The 15,440-nt window shown below is 35.8% G+C and overlaps 1 protein-coding gene and 1 long non-coding RNA gene across 7 annotated transcripts in view; one reads left to right on the top strand and one right to left on the bottom strand.

The window, feature by feature from the left end:
• LOC144210321 (uncharacterized) overlaps positions 1-15,270 on the top strand; it is a 53,984-nt gene extending 38,714 nt beyond the window's left edge. The window contains exons 6-13 of one of the 6 annotated variants that reach the window (XR_013329354.1): positions 8,626-9,078; positions 9,191-9,258; positions 12,371-12,538; positions 12,711-13,799; positions 14,649-14,731; positions 14,792-14,874; positions 14,938-15,025; positions 15,101-15,270. This is a non-coding gene — a long non-coding RNA (uncharacterized LOC144210321). Of the gene's footprint in view, positions 1-8,620; positions 9,079-9,190; positions 9,259-10,734; positions 10,920-12,289; positions 12,305-12,370; positions 12,539-12,710; positions 13,800-14,648; positions 14,732-14,791; positions 14,875-14,937; positions 15,026-15,100 lie in introns of those variants that run through there. The other 5 variants (XR_013329356.1, XR_013329355.1, XR_013329357.1 and 2 more) reach the window with 5 other exon arrangements.
• Positions 6,707-7,527, bottom strand: LOC144210403 (myosin light chain 4). The gene has a single exon (XM_077737060.1). The coding sequence runs from the start codon at positions 7,471-7,473 to the stop codon at positions 6,877-6,879; it is 597 nt and encodes a 198-aa protein (XP_077593186.1). The 5' UTR covers positions 7,474-7,527; the 3' UTR covers positions 6,707-6,876.
• Positions 15,271-15,440: the final 170 nt, after the last annotated feature.

Here is a 15,440-nt window from a genome sequence, read left to right as displayed (position 1 = left end):
TGTCGACGAGGTTTTGGGGGTGCTGGAGACTAATTCTGGCTAAGAATGCACAGTAGACAAAAAGGCTTGAACGTTTTGATAAGTAAGTTCTGTCAATTTGACAAAAACTCTTAGAAAATAATGATGTATTTACTATATGTCATTATGCTTTGCAATATATCCCTATGATTATTATTAATAACTTTGAATATTATTTCATGAAACATAGGGCTGTTAAAAACATAAGTAATGCACATTTCAACAGTAATCCACATTAAATTAACATAATTTTAGTGTCAATATTAAACGTCGATAAGTTAGCATGCATACTAGTATTCTACTCCAGTTTAAATTTTTAGGATGGAGACAACATACTGAATACATTATATACTAAATTAATGAGGAAAAGTTTGTATTGCAACCTTGTTTTAATAGTAAAGAAATAGTTATGGTAATGAAAGTTAAATTAAAATTTGGTTTCATATTTTGGGAGGGAAGTCTCTTACACTTGAGTTTTAGACATGGCTAATTAAAATTACCATGTGGAAAATGTAAGGTGAAAGAAGTGCTTCTCATTAATAAAAGAATGCTGATTTGCATCAAAGTTTGCTGCTTTAATTTTTTTTGGCTTATATGAAACCCTGAGAACTAACAAGCAAAGATGTAACAAGTAAAAAATGACCTTAGCAGCAGCTGTGAAGTGAGGTTTTGAGGTCTTTAATTAGCCTTTTGTCCAAAACTATGCACTTTTTAGAGACCTTGATACAATACATCGCCTTTGCCCTCACTGCTGCTTTCATTACTGTCCATTCAACAAATACAGTGTCCAAGGATCAATACCTATCCACCTTGTAGATGTACACACTAGATTAATCCAATTTAAAGGGTCATTTCAAAGTGCTTAAGTTCACTTTTTGGGAATGTATGGAACTGAAAATGTATCTGCTCTCTGGTGCTTCAGTGTAGAGCCACCTATTGTTTGGCTGTATTTACATAAAAGCTATTTGTCATTGTCTGTTTGTTGTATTGTTAAAAAAGAGATACACTATAAGGGTGGGGGATTGCTAGATAGACTAGAAATAACTATTTTTTTAAATAGTCTATAAGTTAAGTAGTTTCTAAAGAAAGGGAATTGTTGTTTTTTGTTGTTGTTGGAAAAAAGCTTTTGTTTTTGAATTTTTGGAATCTTTTGAATTGCTGGGATCGGACAAACTTAACCTCCTGCTTTATTGTTTGGACAGAACACACACTGCACAGTAGCACCCTTGGAAACTTTTCTAGTGAAGTTTGTTGAGTTTGTGTAGCGGCATCAGGGCTTCGGAGGTCATCTGTCCAGTTTGAACAGATGTGACCTCTGTCCATGGTGCTGATTCACTAGTAAGGCTATGATATAGGGAAGCAAGAATTTGTTCTATTTCCTATGTAATGCTGATTATTGTTTAATGTTGGCTTTTCTCCAATGAACTTAATTATCCATTCAAACAAAAATAAATGAACAAACCAATGGTGATAAACACATGGTCTCCATGTTGTAGTAGCACCTCTGATCAGTTTGTTGTGCTGTCCATTGAAGAATATGACAGTATTGAATAGACAAAATTCCACAGAAAAGCTTATTAGATATATTGGATAGACGAACTATACAAATTAATGAACATATACATGTGAATATGTAAGATTATAGCCACAGGTTAATCCCCTTTTGAGAAATTAATTGCACACCCCTGCTTTAATATTAAACCTCTTTTTAAAGTACATTTTTAGACCACAAAATTTTGAAAGCGAGTGACTCCGGCAACGAATTGTCAGTCGACCCAACGTCCGGGTACCATTCTCCCCTCCCAGTCCAAATTGATTGGACATCTAGTGCTGTCAATAACAGCTAACTGATGGAAAAAAAATGCATGTATTTGACCAATGGGAGAGCCAAGCATCACCATGACACAATATTGCCATTTTGCTGAAACTTTTGTCTCCTCATAAACCATAAATCCACACTTTGATGTCTAGTTTAGTTTTCATTGTACATCCTGCTGGCACATCAAGCATAAAGTACATCATAGGACAAAAGAATATGCAACAGATCATTATAAAAACCTTCAACTCATGTGCTTAACAACTTGATGTCGTAGTCTACTGCCTCAGAGGAATACCAGATGTTGGATTAATCCAGCTAATTGTTACGAGCCGAAAGCATCGGCGATAAATAGGATGCTAAAGTTGGAGGAAGCTGAAGAAATGGTGCATTGGATGGTTTTAGTTGGAAATTATTTTTAGAACAGCATCAACCAGATGTCTTCACTGACGATGTCATCAATCAACAGCATGACTTTCAGTAGGAAGAAAGAAGCTTGAGGGCCGTCTTTGGAAAATAACTTATCTTGGGTTTATAAACACCCTTTATAGAAAAATTGTTTTTTAGGGATTTTGAATGAGAAATTTGGTGTCTTTTTCATGGATTCATTCATTCATTTCCCCTACTGCACACCCTCGTAAAGGTCAATCTCAGAACCACTTTTCCACCGTCCCTCAGATGATAAAAATAACAATTAAAAATGAACACACACTTCAGTATTGTGGAAAAACAAGATATTTCCCATTCCCCTCCAGTAAAATTGGATTTAAAGTCCATCACTGTCAGTGACAGTCAAACATGACTGAAGTCAATCACTTTCAGTGGCAGTGAATGAGTTAAAGCTCTAATGAAGTTCCTATCTCATCCCATTTCCACAAAAGCCTGAGAAACGCCCCCTTCTTTTTTTTTCCATTTCCAATCATCATAAAAAAAGAACTACTAATTCCAGCCTAGTATATCTTCCCAAAAGTCAGATGAGGTTACTCATTTCTTAACACAGTGTGGTCAATTTCGCTCTACAGTGAAAAACGACAACCTGCCAACGAATGGCGCCAGCTAATCTTGACCTTGGCACACATAAAATGTTGGCTTTGTCTCATCCTTAAGTTCATCATTTATCTCTGCCATTGCTTGCTTGATGACTTGCGACTTTTCCGCCAAACAAGGTTAAACAGTGAATTTTTCTTACAAAACGGTGAGAAGCCAGATAGCTATTATTCACTGAAAGCTCTTGAAATGAGAGAAGTGTGTGCTTCATTTCAACCCCAGCAACTAAATACACTTCCTTGAAAACTACAATTTAAGACAGGAGATAAATGAGTCATTTTACTGACAAAATTTGAGCCGGCAAACATTGCAATAACGGCTCAGATTCAAAGCGAGGTACCCATGGCGCTACTACCCCACAAATTACCTCTTCAAATGAGAAAATGCTGGCACTCGATGTTTATATGCGAGAATGTGGCCACGGTTGTGTTGGAGATTGCTAAAAGCTCACAGAGAACATTCAACACTGGACATAATGCTGCGTAAAAAACAACATGCAGCACATGGGGATATGAAAATTACAGTGGCTGCATCACAGCCTGACAAGCACAATAAATATTTAACATATTTCCACCCACTCTGCAATGGAAGTAAAATGAGTTTGGATCCTCCAAGAGGTATTTTTTTTTCCTCCCTATGAAAATGCTGATTAATCTCAAGGTTCTAAATTATGCACTTGCTTACGGCAATTCGTCCAAAAGTTTTGGAAACTTTTGACAGATTTGTAAATGAAGAACAACCCATTATTATTTAACATATTCCCTTTAGAGACCGAGCAAACTTGCAGAATTGTAAAGAGAGGACTTAAATCTTAATGTGATAGAAATTAAACTGTTTCAAAAGGGTTTCCTGAGAAACTCCCTGACAACAGGGGGCCCAACTACAGTCCTCCAGAGCCGCTATCCGTTCTATTTTCCACATCTCCCTTCACTAACACACCTGAATAAAGGAATTGGGATCGGTATCAAGCTTCTGGACGGCTTGCTGATGAGTTTATCGTTCTATTCTGGTGTAGTAGAGGGGGGAGATATGAAAAACAGATCAGATAGTGGCTCTGGAGGACCGGAGTTGGCCCCCACTACTCTAGTGTGGAATTTACAGTTTTGGCACTATTTGTCTACTGACACAAGTTCCTTCTTTTCAGGTCAAACTGAGAAATAGTGGGCCAAAATAGTGGGTCAGTCCATAGTTTTTTTATAGTAGGGAGGTGGGTGGTTTAATATCTCAAATGGTAGAGGGCCTACTTACAATGCAAAAGGTAAATAAGAACTATAATATATCAACTATGTGTAAAAAAATATATATTTCAACTTACAGTTAATATTGATGGACAAACATATGCCTGGAATTGAGTAATCATCTTTCACTGCTATTGAGGTCGATAGACTTTCATTCCATTTTTATTGGATCTGATGAAGAAAATGATTTTGATCTCTATCCCCAACAATGGTTGTCAACGAGTTAAACCATCTAGATTCTTGGAGAACTTTACCTAAATGTTGGCTACATAGCTATTTATAAGTAGCTATCAAAATTTAAACTTGCTGCCAAACTTATGTTCAGAAATGTCAACGAAACTTGACATTCAAACTTCATCCAAACATTGTTGCCATTTGCGTCTCCTACGATGAATGCAGCGCCCAATATGCGGCCATAAACAAGCCTAACTAAGCATTCAACAAGCCCGCCAGCAGCTTCGTGGCGCCCCGCTTAGAAACAGCGTTCATTTATTACATTCCTTGGGGCACCACAGATATCTGGACTCATCAACATTGGCCATCTATCTCGTCTTTGCTGAGATATTTTAGTCCTAACTGAAAGTTTACAAGCAGAAAGGATAGACATGCCATTCATATAGACTGTTTATAAATACACAGTATAATTTTAATTCTAATGGGAGTTACTCTTGAGGAAAAGAGGACATTGAAACTTAAAATATGAGATATGTTTGTGAAGGTGAATTTGAATTAATGAATGTCTTAATTATCTACTCTTAAGATTCAAATATTTCATTTCAAATGAACTTTTTTGTAATATTTTTTCATTGCTAAGATTGAAATCAATCAATTAAATTTTACAGTAGGTTATTTAGGTAGTTTTCTGATATGGCAATTTAACTTTTTCTCCTATTTTGTATTTTAATGCAAGTATACTTACTATTAATTTCACAGTATACAAATATGATTACATTCATTTATCCACTGAAATCCTTTCAAATTTAATTTAATTCTTATAAACATATTTTTTGTCAGATGGATGATGATAGACATCCAATCATGTCCCCCTTTTCCTCTTTCTGCTGTGAAATTAGTGTTTTGTTAGTATATGTTTAATCGGTTTGAAGTGGGAGTGTGGCAGTGGGTGTGTATTAATACATACAATGTTAGCCTAGTAGTCTACTTAAAAATAATAGTAATAAATAAAACCATCATATATTATCCTAGTTGAATATAGGACCACCTTAGATACTAACAAGTTGTCAACCATTTCTCAAAGGGCCAATGTTGTCAAGGTTTAGTGTTAACAAGCCACCAATACATGAACAACTACTATGAGGATTCTAGTCTTGCAGCAGCTGTCTCTACTTTGTCAACTTTGAGTGTGTTCAGATTTTGTCTGTCTGCGTATTTGTCACGATCCACAGCAGCTGCCCTCCAGCACACACACAAAAAAAAGACTGCGTAAATTTGAATACAATCAAAATTGGAAAACAAAGCCAATTATGTTTGTTAATGTTAATTCCCAACAATAGAACAAATGACATTCACTGAAATGGTTAGCAATAATTGTTTTCTCATCTATTTAAAAGTTTTCTCTTAAAAGGCTACCAAAAAAGTTCCTAAAGGTAATGTCTAATCAAAAAAAAAAATGAACAGAACAGTTTTTGGTTGGCTTGTAAAGTTTTCCTGTGTCTCTTATGTCAGAAACAAATGCTCAATTCTCAACAAATCAGAATTAGGTCAGAAAAATAAGGTTTGGAAGATGTAATATTTTCAGAAAGCAACAAAACAACCAACGTTGACAATGAAGTTGTCATTAGAAAGAAACTGACAAAAAAGCATCATGAAAGAGTTATTATTTATTCATTCATGTTCTATTATATTTCTACAAGGGCCAATGTGGTGCTGGTTTTTGCTCCAGAATGCACATTATACCTTATCACCAATCTGGCGTGATGCAAGGGCAATCAGTAGGTTGTAGTTTGATGCTTCTTGTTTCTGCAACTTCATTGGTTATACCAGGGGTCGTGAACCTTTTTGACAGAGAGAGCAATAAACAATTCAGATTTTCAATTATTATTCATTGAGAGCCATACTCAGAATTTACTAGAGGTAAACATACATGAAAATGTGTGCATTTTTTTGTAATTTCACTGCCTTTAAAGTAGAAAAACTCCCAGAATTATGTTGACAAACTATTTACCCTGATTATAATCAATGGGATGCATGCATGCATGCAGAAAATTTTACTTAAAAACTGGAAAATTAAAGCGTAGTGTCCAGATTTTAGCTCACAATTTAGCGGAGAGCCATAAAACACCCATCAAAAGAGCCAAATGTGGCTCCCAAGCCATAGGCTCTCTACCCCTGAGTTTAACTGTCTTTTCAGGATCATTTTGGATAAAAACCCACACCGGCCAGTTTTCTTATCCCTGTTTGAAGTGTTCAACTAGCTGTATGTTTTTGGGATGTGTGGTTAAAAAAAAAATGGCTGCGCTTTATTTCTCTCTATTAATACATTGTCGAGGTATGATATTGGCCCCTTAGAATTACATGCTTTGTACATGACTGTAAAAATATTTGATTAGTACAACACTAAAAAGACATTCAGAAAAGGTTTGTGATGAAATTCCCTTTATTGAATGGACGTCCAGTGAAACTCATTGGCATTTTATTACACATTTCCCAAAAGGAAGACAAGAGTCATAACGGTTGACCGTGAATGTCAAAAATACCGCTCCATGGTATGGGAATTAGTCTTTTCGGAGTCAAAGTTCATCCGGAAAGAATATGCTTGACAAAGGAGGTGTAGTTGATGCATCCGTTGGCGTCCTCCTGTCCAGCCATGAGTCTGTCCACCTCATCTTCCGTCATCCTTTCCCCCAGAGTCGCCAGGACGTGACGCAGCTCGGCGCCCATGATGGTACCGTTGCCCTCTTTGTCGAACACTCGTAGGCCCTCCACAAAGTCTTCGAAGTTCCCTTGATCTTTAGCGCGGGAAATATGCTGGAGCATTGGCAAGAAGGTCTCAAAGTCCACCAATTTGTTACTCATCTCTTCTGGTCGAGGTTTGCCGAGCACTTTAAGCACGTCGGCGTTGGTCGGGTTCTGCCCGAGCGCTCGCATCACATCCCCGCATTGGGCGTAGGTGATTTTCATCTCACCCTTTGGCGTTCGGTCGAACAAAGTAAACGCCTCCTTGAATTCCTCGATTTGATCAGCGGTGAACTCGAGGGTGATGCTCTTGGGATCGAAATCAGGTTCCTTAGGTTTCTCCGGCAGATCGGCAACGAGCATCTTGGAGACCGGAGAGGCCTTAGGTTCTGGTTTCTTCAAGTCGGGTTTCTTTGGTTCAATCTTTTTGGGTGCCATGTTTTACAGCTGAGTCGTGAGCAGCGAAAGAACGTTTGAAGGGAATGCGGAGGGTCTACAGTGCACAGAGGCCCAACCCTGTTTCAGTTGTCTTTTATATATGGATGATCCAGGGAAAGCCACAATACAATTTTGACCAGTAGCCTATAAATGGAAGAAACTCAAAATAGATCCACCCATAGCAAGTGATGTCAACATTAAGTATTGTTCTCAGCTGTTGTCATCTGGCCGCCGGTGCTATTTGCTGTCATTAGCCAGGGTCCAGTTGCATTAGGCCGAAAATGTTCTGTCTCTCTGATGTACAAAGGGATCAGAGTACGGATTATATATCAAGCCACTAGGGAGAGAGACTAAAATAGCTTTTCTCGGCAACTGTGAAAAGTCTGGGAATCGAGGCATTCGCGGGAACTTTTTTTTTAAATTTTGGTTATTTAACCTCTGTGTCTCTAGTTGCCATTAACGTCGATAGAAATCCAATTAGTTTGAACTGGGAGGGGTGGTAGTAGATGATATGCCTCCCAGTTTAAATGGAATAAATGTCTAGAAATGAACAACTGAAATGAAAAGAACTCAAACTGTGGAAAAAGAGAGGAAAAGCAACCACATTTTTAAATTAGTTTGTCCCTATAGTAGACATCTAATGCATTAGAACTGGCCAGCCAATGAGTTGAGAAGTCGCCCAGAAACTGCCTCAAATTTAATATAATATGACTGAAAATCTACATGAGGTGATTCATGGGAGAGCAATGCGTGGGGGTTTCTAGTTTCAAATCAAAATTCCAAAAAAAACAACCTATGAGTTTTCATTACACTGCTTAAAAAAGACAAGTTATGAGTCACTGGGATCTGCCACCCAACCTCAATTATTACCTCATCTTATATTGATATATATATGAATATACTTATTGTGTGGTTTAATTTATATTTCTTTCATCAGTCAATGAGTCCCATTGGATTAACTTGTATTCATTTTAGCTGTACATATACCTTAAATACTTATGTATTTATTCTATCAGTGTATACTTGTGCTGCTACAACACAATGGGAGATCCATAAAGAAATTCCTCATTTTTACACAGTTTAAAGACAATACTTACTGAAGCACTAGAAACAAGTAGTCTACTAAATAGTATTTCTGTCACACAAGCACAGATGATCCAGGGGTGACTTAGACAGATGAACACCGTCTCCGGCCCTGCTGCTGCTGGAAACCCAAGATTTGTCCTAGAATGGCCCACGTATGCTCCCGCTACATCAGTTGCCCAGCAACAGCCTCAGTCTCATCACGTATGCCCAACCTGATGCAGTGATTTGTGGTGGACCCGCAAATGCGACATTTACGGTCAACAGGCAGCACAAGGCACTGACTTCTCTCTTTTTAGCTCCAGGAATATTCCTGTGATCAAATGCTGCAAATTATGAATTTGATAGCCTTGCAGAAATAGAAGACAGGGGAAATTTTGGATGGTTGAACTTAGCTAACTCTGCCATTGACGGTGATAGACGTTCAACCCTTTTTTGACAGGCAAATATTTTGGGGCTTTGTCATGAACAATTTTCTTTCTTTTGTCTTCCTACTTTGATGCCTTAATTTACATTTAACAGGTAGATATAAAAAATAAAAATAAAAACAGCAGGGAATATAATCATAATTAAACACTATAAAGAAAAATGAATGCTGTATTAAAAATATTAAAACTGTTTTCATATGTTACAGAGAATTGTAGCGACTCCTGGGGAGAAAAACTCTATAAACAATAATTGACTTATACTCCGTTAAATACGGTAAGTGAATTTTGCAATTAATTTACATGTATATATTTCATTTTTTAATTGATATTGTGTCCGTGTACTTATATAGTCCTTTAATGCTTCATCTATTTATTAAATTCACACTTCAATCTGTTAAATTAATTTGACTTCTGTTGTTGTCAATCTCAGGCAATGTGTTAATATGGATTTATTTGTTGCTTTAAAATGCAGTTGGTGAATTAAATGAGCCTGTTCTCACTATTCTATGGTATCATTGTGAGGAGAAACTCTCAGATGTGTTAGGATGGTGGGAAATACAAGAAAAGTTGACGAAGCATTTCTGCAGACACAATAGAAACATGAACCGTAAGCACCTTTTAGAATGCTAAAGGTAAAGTTTGTGTCACGGCACTAAGCTTAAAGAGGCAAAAATGCTACATCCCAGTTCACATTCAGTCATTTTTGTGGAATGATGTGTCGCATGGGTACACTTTCCCTCTTATTATTTGTGGGTTCACTGGAGCCTATTTTGTGCAGTGGATTAAACAGGCATGCAGATGCAAAAGTTTAGAATCCGCATTTTCTCTGGTAGAAAAGGGGCCTCCTAAGACATGTTTGGTCCACTTTCCTAGGGATTAGGTGTCTGAATTAAACATCCTGGCATTCCAGCTGAGAAAATCACCTAGTAAGCTCCGAGGAAAACATCTTCTAAGCTTGTGTGCCGCTGGGATAAACAGGTAAAAGCCATTCAAAGACACGCGCCAAAACGGCATCACAGACGCATCGGAAATAGACTGGTCTGGCTGAAGAGGAGAGGATTGGACCACCAAGCCAAGTACTCCGGAGAGAATCAAGGAGTATGAATAGCCTGGAAACTTCCCTAATCTCTCTGTCAAAATTCCAATTCAAGCTTTTTCATTCCTAGCCCGGGAGATTTGGCAATTGTGCAATGTGATCTCTACGCTATTGTCTGGCTCATAAAAAGCACGACTACCTCAAAGAAGTTATGCCAAACAAGAATAGATAAAAAAGGGGATGACCCGCAAACGGTCATAAAGTTCATTTTGATGTGCAGTTTCATTTACTTTGTAACCATAGTAACAAAGGGAGGAAATCAAAAGGGATGTTGGACAAGTATGACACCAGTGATGGTGGGCTTTTGTATGGTAAAATCTTTTTTGGGAGGGCAAAATATAATGGATTTTAAGAATCTCTATTGAAGTCTGATTTTATTCTAATCTGAATGAACCAATAAAAGTCAACAATAAAACCAAGTAATGCTTTTTTTTACAGAATAGAAGTCACACTTTTTTTCGTCATAGTTTCACTATGCCTTCAATATCAGATTTTTTATATACTATGTACCAGCAGCTTGTTATGCTTTGTTTTTAGGTTGTAGTCATTCAAAAAATTGTTAAAATTTAACATTAACAGGAGCTTGTTTTGACTGGTCCCCATTTTCCTATTAAAAGATGTACTTAACTCATTTTCTGAACCACTTTAGGGTCATGGGGGTGCTGAAGCCAATCCCAGCTGAGGCAAGGGGACACTGAGAATTGGTGGCCAGCATGTTTTTGGTAAGTGGGAGGAAACCAAAGTACCCAGTGGAAACTCTCATAGGCTCAGGGAGAATATGCAAACTCCACATAGACAGATGTAACCTGGATTTGAACCCAGGACTCAAGGGCTGTGAGGTAAGCGTATTAACCACTCACTCCACCGGGCCATGTACTGTATGTACAACATTGTACAACTGATGATAAGCGATACATAAAATGAATGATGTATAACGTATACTACATTGCAACATAGTATATATTTTCTTCCTTTTACTCGTGCGACTTATACCTTTTGAAACCATCTAACAAACCAGTAATCAAATAAGCTAAAAGAGAGTTTTTGAGACAAACAGAAAAAAAATCTAGCTAGAAAACCCTTCTCTGCTGGCCTTAAAAATATGCAAATGTTATGTGATCTACCATTTTCTTCGGGGGCCCTGACAAAGCTCAGCAGTTATGTATACATATGCTGATGATATACATCATGCAGCAGGACCCAAAATAGAGTAGGCAGGTAGTAATCATGATTGGCCACGCGATGGCGCTGTTTCCCAAGCTCAAGTCCTATATATATATATATATATATATATATATATATATATATATATATATATATATATATATATATATATATATATATATATATATATATATATATATATATATATATATATATATATATATATATATATATATATATATATATATATATATATATATATATATATATATATATATATATATATATATATATATATATATATATATATATATATATATATATATATATATATATATATATATATATATATATATATATATATATATATATATATATATATATATATATATATATATATATATATATATATATATATATATATATATATATATATATATATATATATATATATATATATATATATATATATATATATATATATATATATATATATATATATATATATATATATATATATATATATATATATATATATATATATATATATATATATATATATATATATATATATATATATATATATATATATATATACACACACACACACACACACACAGAGCCATAAACAATTTATATTTTCAATTGTTATTCATTGAGAGCCATACTCAGAATCTACTAGAAGTAAAAAATACATGCAAATGTGTGCATTTGTATTCATTTTACTGCCTTCAAAGTAGAAAAAGTCCCAGAATTATGTTGACAAAATTGTTACTCTGATGCTATTCAATGGGATGCATGCATGCATCCAGAAAGGTTTAATTAAAAACTGGAGAGCCATAAGCACCCATCAAAAGAGCCACAAAAGAGCCACATGTGGCTCCCGAGCCATAGGTTCCCTACCCCTGCTTTAACCATTCAGCAGTTATGTCATCGCTTTCACAAGCTATGATTGGGCATTGATAGGGTGGACTAGCCAGAGCATCAAACTGTATCTGTAGCGAGCAGCACTAGCACATTTATTTATATATTGTGTTGATTTAATAGCGTTCCACAATGGGTGAATATTCTAATACACGTTATTATGAAAACAATTTATATTTTGTGTGTGTCTATTTTTTAATAGGCGTGGCGGAGGTCATAGTTCAAAAAGCCGACGTCAGACGCCGAAACACCTGATGGACCAGGAAGCAGGAAGGGCGTACGTGCGTGCGTGCACTGCAGAGCAGCTCAAAAGTGACGATTTACCGACGAAGTCCTGCCAAACTTCTCTCAGAACCATGCTGCGCATTTGGTACGTTGTCGTTTGGGGATTTCGAAGCCCCAGTTCTCGTTTTAAGAGTGATTCGTTGGCGTGATGTAGCCCGATGTGTGTGCAGACAGCAAAATGTTTGCAAACAAATTGGCTACATTGCGTTACCGATCGCTCTTTGTTTAAAAAGAAATCATTCCATTTTGTCTTTCAGCCCCTCAACGAGCACAAACTGCTGGGAAACATCAAGAATGTGGCCAAAACGACCAGAAAGGAGCAGCTGGTCGACGCCATAACAAAGGGAGTCATTTTATTGAATAGTTCCGGTTTTCTCTATCCTTGTAATATTTAAACGCCAGCGTTCAGTGTTCAGGGCTTTGCACAATTGGCTCGATTTTTAATTTTTAGTTTAGATTTTTTTAAATAACTAAAACCTGTGGATAAGTCACCCACACAAATGCCATGAGTGGATGTGTAAGTAATAAACAGTAGTCCCTCGATTATCGCGGTTAATGTAGACCAGACATGGCTGTGATAAATGAAAAACAGTCAAGTAGAGTCATCCTTATTGAATTTAATTTAAAGAAAATAATATAGTGGTAAATAGAATAGCTTCTGCTTGTGAGTTTCAATGTGGCTTTTCACATCTTTCTAAACTTACAGGAAAAACCTGCCATGTAGTGGTAATATTTGAAGGATTGCTTTGCACTTAAACAACTATACTTTTACTGCCTTAACTTTCATAAAGATTTCAGGATTTTGACAAAACCCAAGTGAGACATTTATTCAACAATAGTGCAGGTGTCACATAGTTTCGCTTGGCTTAAGAGAGAAATGGAAGCATTTTGGATATTTATTTTAAAAAAATGAATGACTGAAAAACTCGAGGCAGAAGTAGGATTTATTTTGTTTATTATTTTCATGTAATTTGTACCTTGCTTTTCCAAATTCTAGTCATGGGTCTCAAACTCTGGTCCTTAGGGTTAGACTGGATAGGGTCCCTTAAAGACTCTGATTGTAATTTTAGTCTCTGCAGCAGACAAAATCAGACTGTCTGAATAATTTGATGTCTTGTAGAAAAAAAGCTAAATGTAGGAGTTATTTTTGGTCAAATTTTGACTTGATTAGGCCCTAGTCTGTATTTTTTATCTAACTTAATCTATTGTCTTTATGCCTTTTTTGTTTTCCAGAATTCCAGCCAAGGGGACCTGGTTTCTGTCTGAGCCTATCTCGACATAGGCAGGAAACCTGAAAAACCAAAAAAAAAGGGGTCAATATAGTTAAATAAAAAAACATTTGCAAGGTTGTACCTTTTATTTTGGAAAAACTCCTAGATTTGTTCTGCCTGAGCATATCTGAGTTTTTTTCAAAATTAAAGGCAAGACCTTGTGAATGTTTTTTTTTATTTTTCAGAATTCCACCCAAGGGGGAAATTCTGAAAAATAAAAAAAACATTTCCAAGGTCTTGCCTTTTACTTTGGAAAAAAACTAATAGATTTGTTCTGCGTGAGCATATCTGAGTTTTTTTTTTCAAAATAAAAGGTAAGACCTTGTGAATGTTATTTTATTTTTCAGAATTCCACCCAAGGGGGGAATTCTGAAAAATAAAAAAAAAACATTTCCAAGGTTTTGCCTTTTATTTTGAAAAAACTCATATTTGTTCTGCCTGAGCATATCTGAGTTTTTTTTCAAAATTAAAGGTAAGACCTTGTGAATGTTTTTTTTTCATTTTTCAGAATTCCACCCAAGGGGGAAATTCTGAAAAATAAAAAAAACATTTCCAAGGTCTTGCCTTTTATTTTGGAAAAAAACTAATAGATTTGTTCTGTGTGAGCATATCTATGAGTTTTTTTTCAAAATAAAAGGTAAGATCTTGTGAATGTTATTTTATTTTTCAGAATTCCACCCAAGGGGGAAATTCTGAAAAATAAAAAATAAACATTTCCAAGGTCTTGCCTTTTATTTTGGAAAAAAACTAATAGATTTGTTCTGCCTGAGCATATCTATGAGTTTTTTTTTTCAAAATAAAAGGTAAGACCTTGTGAATGTTTTTTTTATTTTTCAGAATTCCACCCAAGGGGACTAGGTTTCATGCCTTTCAAAATAAAAGGTAAGCTCTTCATTTAACTCTGTACTGACTCCTTTTTTTCAGAATCCACCAGAGGGGACCTGGTTTCTGCATATGAACAGATAGCCTCAGGAGCCCCCAATCTATGAGGTTTTTCAAAATAAAAGGTTAGCCTTTCTCAATGGTTTTTATTTAACTCTGTTTACTGACTACTTTTTGTTTTCCAGAATCCACCAGAGATGACCTGGTTTCTGCATATGAACAGATAGCCTCAGGAGCCCCCATTCTATGAAGTTTTTCAAAATAAAAGGTGAGCCCTTCTCAATGGTTTTCTATTTAACTCTGTGTACTAACCCCCTTTTTTGTTTTCCAGAATTCCACCAGGGGGTGGAGAAGATTCGATTTTTTATGATGCTGGAGCACCAACGGGAACCAGTCTATGAAGTTTTTCAAAATAAAAGGTGAGCCCCTCTCATTGCTTTTTTAACTAACTGTACTAACCCCCCTTTTTTCAATTTTCGAATCTTTTCCACCAGGGGGTGGAGAAGATTCGATTTTTTACGATGCTGGACCATCGACGGGAACCAATCTACAAACTTTTTCAAAATAAAAGCTGGTTTCCTGTTTTTCCAGATTTCCTGCTGGTGACTAGAAGAATTACTTCATTTTATTCAAGTTTTTCAAAATAAAAGCTTTGAAATGTAAATGTGTTGGTATTTATCTAACAAAAAAATGCAAGTCATAATCAAAGTTATTTTTTTTTATTTACAAGTAAACATTTAAACTTAAGCATACATGAGAAAACATTTGTAAATTAATGCAAAACACAGAAAAAAATTAAAAAAAGGGATGAACACTTAGAAAAAAACTTAAACA

Source organism: Stigmatopora nigra, chromosome 17 (genome assembly GCF_051989575.1).
Source record: "Stigmatopora nigra isolate UIUO_SnigA chromosome 17, RoL_Snig_1.1, whole genome shotgun sequence".
Lineage (NCBI taxonomy): Eukaryota > Metazoa > Chordata > Actinopteri > Syngnathiformes > Syngnathidae > Stigmatopora > Stigmatopora nigra.
This window is presented reverse-complemented; position numbering and strand designations above follow the sequence as displayed.

Coding starts and splice junctions, on each gene's coding strand:
- LOC144210403 (XM_077737060.1), bottom strand. CDS start 7,473: ATGGCACCCAAAAAGATTGAACCAAAGAAACCCGACTTGAAGAAACCA.